Genomic DNA, 9,402 nt, shown 5'->3' with positions numbered 1-9,402 from the left:
CTCTCTATCACTGTTAATGAGTTAAAATGCGAGTTTCAGTTATCAGAAGAAGAAGCTTGAATGAAAGCTCAGACTCTGTATTTTTTCTTAAGAAGTCAGATAAACTGTCTCTGATATTATACATTTATAAAAGATTAACTTACTGCAAGCTGCTGCAATCTCTGATTTTATTATAATAAAGAGAACTTCTGTGAGAAGATTTAGAGTTTAATCTTTTCTTAATCACACTTGCTTATTTCTGCTGAACAATTAAATGACTTCTAATAATAAATTAAAGATAATAAGTCAGCTACTTAATACATCTGAACTGATTGAAAGACTTAATTCACTGACTACATGCATAGTTTCAGATATTTTAAACAGAATAATAATCACTGCTTATATTACATCTCTCTGTTTAAGTAGACAGAGATTACAAAGCTGTCTATATCTGCTGTAGAGACAGCAGTGATTTTCCTGAGTACTCTTATAATAAGTAAGTTGTTAATTCAGTGTATAATAGAAGAAGAAAGACTATCAGTATCTGCAGCAGAGTGCTACATCTGCACAGACTCTTATTACATCAATCACTGTCTTAAAAAAGAGAAGAACAGTGATTATTCAGTAAATTAAGTCAAACTAAAGAGTATTAGAAAAGATGATATTAAGTTACTAATTTTAGATCTCAGTCTAGATTCTGATAGTGAGTTGAAAAAATAATTAGTGAGATAGACACTGAGAGACTTATCTTATATATAGATATTTTCTCAGATGATTATCTGAATATCTTTAACACTGATATATATATAGTTACAGCATGTGATATCTCTATAAGTAATTGAGAATATATTAGCAGACTACAGTATTTATCTTACATCTTTCTCACTATTTCTGTTATTATATTATAAGACAATCTCTCTGTCTGTATGAATACAGATGCAGATATATCACTTATCAATGTAATAATAGCAAGTTCATTCTTCTCTTATTATTAACTGATCTCTATATCACATAATTAATATGTGAGTATTCAAGAAGTTAACTTGAGAGCAGATAAATTAAATCTATTCATAATAACAGATCTTATCTTGAAGACAGATAATAATTCTCTTTTCATTGTTAAAGATAAATTTCACTTAGTGTGATATCTTAGATGCAATATAATTATAGCTAATAATATATTATTATCAGTAAAAGTAACTATTAACATTCATAGCAAGCATGTTACATTTCACAGAAGATATTTCATAAATATCAAGATTATTAGAGACACTATTCACATAAGTAGATACTTATTAAACTCACAGCTGTCTCAGCAGCAGAAAAAGATTAATATTTATACTGTTAACACTGATATTATTAGACTGACCGTGTGACCGTGTCTGAGATCAGGACTAGAATTTTTGATAGTCTCATTATCAATTCAACTGATCTTATTACACTGTTTTAACATTAGATAGTAGTTTCATACTGTCTTAGTAAGACTTACTGTCTACTCTTATCACATTTTTCAAATGAGATCATGATTTTCACTTCTTAATTTAAATTATTTTTATTGCTTTAAATGACTTTAAATCTTATTTGAGCATTATCAAAAAGCATTACTTTTTAAAAAATTAAAAATAGTCTAAAAAAAACCTTAAAATGTCTAAAAAATAGTACCTTTATGTCAAGAATGAGATTAAATGAGAGTAAATGAGATCACTTTCTCATTTTTTTCAAGTTATGATTTCATTTTGAGATCTGATATATAGTCACTTTGCATGTTTTTTTAATACTAGTCTCAGCGGGATTCATGCCAAGAAATGTATGAGATCAGATCAAATGAAATCACACATGAAATTCATAATTTCAGCGGTCAGTCTAGATATTATTCATGATTCTGACTCAGAAGATTCTCTGTTTTCTATCTTATATATTAAATTGCATTATCTGTGCTCTGTCTTATTAACAGATGTGAAAGATCAGAATAATTCACTTTAAATTCTTATAGTAGATACTCTCACTGAGTGAGTTTAAGTAGATATATCAGATCACAGAGTAGCAGAAGACTGAGTAGTCATTTAAGTAATTATCAATTAACATTATAAACTATTTAGCTTCAGTCTAGATGTATTTTCAGATAATATTAAGATATCACTACAGTTCATCAATGAGAGCAACTTTTTCAGTCTGAAACAGAGTCTCTATTCTTTATCTTAAAGAGATTGTGAAGTCACTGATCAGATTCTGAACTCACTTCTATAAGATAGAAGAATTAAATATGTTTCTCTTAAAGATAGAAATCTTATTACTTCACTTATCTTTGTGATCTGACTCAGAGAAAATCTAAGAGTGATGATTGATTTGTGAAAAGTAAATATATACTTACTTCTCAATATATACTCTCTATTAATATAATAAGATGTATTGCAATCACTCAGCAGTTCTACAGTATTCTTATTTATAAATATTTATTAAGACTTCTTTCAATAAGTGATTGAACAAAGTGATTATTTCAAAATTACATTTATAACTTCACACTGAGATTTTAAACATTTTATAGTTATTATAATGAGATTGATAATCTTATCTAAGTTCTTTCAACAGTGTATAAAGAAGATTCTAGTGAAATTTCTATAATAATTTATATTAGTCTATGTGAATAACATTATCATCTTCTCTTACTTGCTGAATAAACACTTTTATTATATGCAGTAAGTCTTCACAGCTCTTAAGACATCTGAGATAATAATGTTATTAGTTAAATATCATTTTATATACTTCTCTATGCATTTGCTGAGTCATCATATCAGCTGACTAGATATATCTACTTAAGAAGAGAAAGTAGCTACTATTACTAATCTAGTCTTCTCTATAATACTCAGAGAACTAGAAGAAATTATCAGTCTCTTCAATTATTATCATAATTTTATCAGCTTTTATACAGATCAGATAAAAGTATTAGAAACTCTCAAGACTAAGTTACTATATAACAGTTCAAAAACAGATTAGAAAAGAGTATTATACACAGCTAAGATTAAGTTAATAAGATTTAAGAACTTACTACAGTTTCACACTGTGCTTATGAAAGCTAGATATTTATTTAACATAGTTAAGCAAGTCTAGATAAATGCTCTCACTCAGATATATTCTGACTTTAAACATTTCTTTATATTATATATAAATACTAGTAAGTAAAGAGATATCAGAGTAGTTCTACACTAAGTCAGAATGAATAATATTGAAAGATCTGTTTTATTTCTCTCTCACTGATTAAGCACAGCTGAAAAGTGCTACTGAGTGACTGAATTGAAGTATCTTGAACTTATATAAGCTCTGTGGAAATTACTACAGTATTTAGACAGCAAGTTTACAGTTGTTACTAATTATATCACTCTTGTATTCACTTTTCAGTTATCAGTAATGAGTTATCATAGTAATCAACTGATGAATTAAGTCTTAGTTCTAAGCTTATATCTCTCACAGATGATAATTCACTATTATAAGAATACTACACACACTAATACTGATACTCTATTCATATTACATTGTCTAAATAATGATTTAGAAGAGATTCTCTCTGAAGAGTAGAAAAGAATCTATCAAATTATTATTAATCAGACAGACAGACTAATAATAAATATATCTTCAGTGAATATATATATAATTTCAACTAGAGTGATAGAGCTCACTGATAAAATCAAAGAGTAACTACACTGATATATTCTCTGTAATTCAGCACTAGAAAAGGTCATTCACAAGATCAGTCAGAAAGAGAAATATCAGTTATTTACAGTATAAGACAGGCTATTATTCTTTAAAGAATCACATTTTTGTATTCTTAAATCACTGAGATAAGAGATTATTTATATATGTTATAATACAACAGATCATTATGATCTTTATTAAATAGAAGATCTTATTCATCAGTTCTTCTTTCTTTCTTATATCTGTAGAAGAATTCTGAATCATCTATTATAATATCTTAATTATTAAGTAGTTAAATCACTGAATCACTTACTAGAGAGTAAATTATATCTTATCTTATCTCTGAAATAGCTGTTTGAAGTTCTTTCAATTAATTTTATTACAGAATTATCTGTGAGTGACAGTTATAACACTATATTAACAGTTATAGATAAATTTTTAAAAGTGATAATTCTAATTACAGAGTAGAAATAATGAAACACTTTATAATAAGTGAAAGAGTTCTATAAGAAGATGATCTATCACTGACAGCTCTCACTAATGATTATTTCAGATAGAGATTTTAAATTTATATTACAATTCTGAAAGTCAGTTCTTCAGCTTATAAAAATTAAGACATGAATAACAATTGCTTACAATTCTCACTTAAACAGTTAAAGTAAATGAATCAATCTTATTATTGAAGTCATATTGTAAACACTTCTTATAGATGAATATGAAGTGAGTTGAACTGCTCTGCTTAAATAAGTGAAAAGAGTATTAAACTCAGTAGCTGTATAGTCAGTGATAATCTCTCTCTTCAAGCTGCTCATAAGTGTAAAGTCTAGATAACTGTTATTAAAGAATGAGAAAGCTTCACTAGATGTAGCTGAGTTTATTATTATATAAGACATGATGTAGTAAGACATTCTTAACTTATACACTCTGATAAAAGCTAGAATGACTGAGTTTTTCAACTGATCTCATTTTTAATCAACTATTCAGACTGATGATTAAGTCTTCTTACATCTCACTTAAAAGACTTAAAAGAGTTACATGTTAAAAGAAATGTTTAAGCTATTACTCTTATAGATAGACTTATTTTACATTCTTCAGAAAGTATTGAATATTACATTGTAATTAAAACTGTTAATCAGTTAATAAATATACTCAGTAATCTTCATTATTGATCTGAAAAAGACTGCATTAATAGAAGTAGATATGAAACACTTATTATCAAAGTCAGTACTTATTGATAATCAGTTGTAATTTGAAGTTGAAAATATTATAAAAAAGCACACAGAGAACAGTAAGACTTATCTTCAGATTAAGTAAAAGAGATATAAGAATCTGATCTGAGAGTCTTTTAAAGTGATTATATAAGACATCTTACATCTGATCAAGATCTTTATAATTAAGAAGTCTCACAGTCAGCTGTGTAAAGAATAGAAATAAAAGTGAAATAGAGAGAGAGTTTTATTATTATTATTATTCTTTCATTATACTCATATGCAAGTGAAGCTTATAATGAGTCCTTGCGTGATGTTAAATACAGGTCAAGTGTTGATTATACAGAAGGAAATACAGGTGTTAAGATCACATCAAGATAACAAGAACATAGAAAAATACAAAGAAGTGACAATTAAATACATGTGATAATAACTTCCCAGCTCAGGAACATAGAGCAATTTATTGAAGTGATTTGTACATCTCTGTATTTATTAGAAATCTGAGGTGCTTGAGTTCCGGATTTAATATATTCCCTGCGGGTTTCAAACTCACACACCTTGATTTCTCGCATCAAGATGCTACTGAGTGACCGCATTAACCATTCAGTCACCGGGGCAATAGAGAGAGAGTAAAAGAAAGAAAGAAAATGTATTATAATCTATTTTTAGACTGACTGCTAAGATCATGAATTTCACATTTAATCTCATTTAATCTGATCTTATACATTTCTTGATGTGAATTCTACTGAGACTAGTCATTAAAAAAACATGTAAAGTAACTATATATCAGATCTTAAAATGAAATCATAACTTGAAAAAAATGAGAAAGTGATTTCATTTAATTTCATTTAGTCTCATTCTTGGTATAAAGTTACTATTTTTAGACATTTTAAGGTTTTTTTTAGACTATTTTTAATTTTTTAAAAAGTAATGCTTTTTGATAACACTCAAATGAGATTTAAAGTCATTTAAAGCAATAAAAATAATTTAAATTGAGAAGTAAAAATCATGATCTCATTTGAAAAATGTGATAAGAGTAGACAGTAAGTCTCACTGAGACAGTATAAGACTACTATCTAATGTTAAAACTGTGTAATGAGATCAGTTGAATTGATAATGAGACTATCAAAAAATCTGGTTCTGGTCTCAGACACGGTCACATAGTCAGTCTATCTATTTTTAGCTATTAATTATAAGAAGATAAAGAAAACAAAGAAAATTATCTCTTTCACTTTCTCTTTTTTAATATTCTATTTTTAAGCTGTAAGAAATTAAAATCTTCTACAAGATAAATATAGAGATATTATCTTCTGTTATTTTTATTATTTCACTTTATCTTTTCTTACTAATTATTCTCAAGCTCTTTCTACAGCTTGACCTTCTGTTCAGTAAGATATGTATCTCAGAATACAATATTCACTGACAACTCTTTATTTATAAGATTGCTGAAACACACTCTGCTGAGTAACTTAAAGAAATAATTATTAATTACAGTATTCTCTATAGCTGAAATTATATTAATAAACTTAGCTATCTTATTCAGTTTCTTTCACACAGTCTGAATTAGACTGACCGTGTGACCGTGTCTGAGACCAGAATCAGAATATTTGATGATCTCATTATCAATTCAACTGATCTTATTACACTGTTTTAACATTGGATAGTAGTTCTATACTGTCTCAGTGAGACTTACTGTCTACTCTTATCACATTTTTCAAATGAGATCGTGGATTTTCACTTTCTCAATTTAAATTATTTTTATTGCTTTAAATGACTTTAAATCTCATTTGAGAATTATCAAAAGCATTACTTTTTAAAAAATTAAAAATAGCTAAAAAAACCTTAAAATGTCTAAATAGTAACTTTATGTCAGGAATGGAGACTAAATGAAATCGAATGGAAAGCACGTTCTCATTATTTTTGAATGCATGGATTTCATTGTTGACAGACCGGAACAATAGTCACCTTTGGATGGATGATTTATAATTAGTCTCTCGGCGAAGTTCCTGATGCACAAATTGCATGAGACTAGATTAAATGAGATTAAATGTGAAATTCATGATCTCAGCGGCCAGTCTACTTTTATATAAATGAGATGTTTACTAATTACTTAATAAATATCTATATATATAAAAGACTGTATAATAGATAGATCTTAATAATATAATTAATTACTATATTATATTATCTTTATTATTTTTCTTTTATTTTTTATTTTTATTTTTTTATTTATTTTGTATTTTATATTTTTTTTGAATTAAAAGTATATAAATTATAATTAGTATTTAGAAAAGTAATAATATTTAATAATACTTTCTGTTAAATTTTCAACAAATGAGTACTATATTATAATATTATATAAGTGAGAAATAATTTCATAATTTTATTTAATATTATTCTCAATAATGAGATCAGAATGAAAATATAACTAAGAATTTAAATATATTCTTTATTTAAAATTAAATTTTTATTTGAAAAGTGAATCTGAAATCTTTAATATTTAAAATAATGTAATTTGAAATTAATGTAATAAATATAAATTATAATCAGAAGTAATACTTTTAGATAATATAATATCTATAAAGTTTAATTCTAGTCTCAGATATAATTACACAGTCAGTTTAAATATATGTAATATTATGTAAGATTATATTACAGAGTATTTTACTTAGAAAAGTTAATTTTTCTATAATATATAGAAAGATATATCTTTTTCAATTAATTATTATTTATATACATGTCTTTCTTATCTTTATTATTAATATATTATCTTAACTCAGTGATTTCATTATTAATAAGATTGTATATCTTTTTAAGAATAATTATATATCTGTTAAAATTATACAGAGTATTAATTATTATCTAATCACTATATATTAAATTCAGTAAAATCTTTGCTGTTTTGAAACTGCTAGAGAACTCTGTTTAACATGTAATATAAAGTCAAAGATTATATTAGATATCTTATCAGAATTGAAAAGTCAGTTAAATACTTAGTTTAATAAAGATTTTAAAGCTTTTTTACATCATACAGTTGAGAACTTTATGAGAGAAAAAGATATAAAAGAATATTTCAGATCTACTTATATAGAATAGTATTATAATAATTAGAAAGATTCAGATTATAATTCATTATAATACAAATTTAGAAGTGAAAGCAGTATGAGATCTGTTCTCATCACTATAAATAGTGAATAAAGATGATTTGAATTTCTGCAATTTTATCTGTTATAATGGACTTTTTAATCCATCTCTTATAATTTGAAATATACTCTTGTCAATATTCATTGGATTCGATGGAAGATTCAACGGCGGATTTGATGGAAGATTTCCATGGCGGATTTGATGGAAGATTTCAACGGTGTATTCGATGGAAGATTTCAACGGCGGATTCGATGGAAGATTCAACGGCGGATTTGATGGAAGATTTCAATGGCGGATTCGATGGAAGATTTCAGCAGTGTATTCGATGGAAGATTTCAACGGTGTATTCGATGGAAGATTTCAACGGCGGATTTGATGGAAGATTTCAATGGCGGATTCGATGGAAGATTTCAGCAGTGTATTCGATGGAAGATTTCAACGGTGTATTCGATGGAAGATTTGAACAGCGTATTCGATGGAAGATTCAACGGCGGATTCAATGGAAGATTCAACGGCGGATTTGATGAAAGATTTCACCAGTGTATTCGATGGAAGATTCAACGGTGGATTCGATGGAAGATTCAATGGTGGATTCGATGAAAGATTTCAACGGTGGATTTGATGGAAGATTCAACAGCAGATCTGGATGTGAATGATAATGAGATTGTGAATTCAGTTCTTCTATTTCTTTCATCATATATTTCATCATCATCACATTGATTATCTCACTTGGGAATGTCATATTGAATGAAGTTGAAGCTGCCAGAGCTGAAGAAGAGAATATAACCACTGACATTTGAGAGATCTGTATAGAAGAATTGATTGTAGAAGTTGTAGATTCATTCTTCTGATTCTTCTTCTTCTTTCTACTCATTAATCATTTTGTCATCTCTCTTGTTCTTTATCTCATTGATAATCACCTGTTCATACAATCTGTATGAGATGTCAGGTTCAGGGGTAGAGATTCACAGATATAGAATCCTCAGACTGAGTCTCTATATTCTTCTCATTCATCTGCTTCTTCATCTCATCATTGACTGAATTCTCTTCATTATCCGAAACTTCTGGAACAGGTAGTTTGAGAAGACTGAGGCACAGTGTAGAAGTCTTTGTATGAGCTTGTGAAGCAGCAGAACAGTGAGTGTTATGAGATATATTGAAAAAAGAGTTGATTGATATATGTGAATTTGATAATAAAGATAAGAAAGACATGTATTTGAATAATATTTAATTGAAAAAAACATGTATTGAATGATATTGAATGATTCTAGAGAAATGCAGATATTTTGATTTTTTGATGATGTTTTGCTACTAATTTTCAGAGGGGGCTGAGAAAATTCTGTTTTCACAAGTAATATGTCCACCACAATAGACTGTAGCC

At 27.3% G+C, this 9,402-nt stretch overlaps 1 protein-coding gene across 1 annotated transcript; it reads left to right on the top strand.

Moving 5' to 3' along the window:
- Positions 1-8,173: 8,173 nt before the first annotated feature.
- BDBG_17458 (uncharacterized protein) lies at positions 8,174-8,606 on the top strand (the record flags this gene model as incomplete). The annotated part of the gene is made up of 1 exon (XM_031725173.1): positions 8,174-8,606. One exon carries the CDS (start codon positions 8,174-8,176, stop codon positions 8,543-8,545), a length of 372 nt encoding a protein of 123 aa, XP_031579709.1. The 3' UTR covers positions 8,546-8,606.
- Positions 8,607-9,402: the final 796 nt, after the last annotated feature.

The sequence above is a fragment of the Blastomyces gilchristii genome (assembly GCF_000003855.2).
Source record: "Blastomyces gilchristii SLH14081 genomic scaffold supercont1.15, whole genome shotgun sequence".
Classification (NCBI taxonomy): Eukaryota; Fungi; Ascomycota; class Eurotiomycetes; order Onygenales; family Ajellomycetaceae; genus Blastomyces; species Blastomyces gilchristii.
Note: the sequence above shows the minus strand (reverse complement) of the source record. Positions and strands in the feature narration are given on the sequence as shown.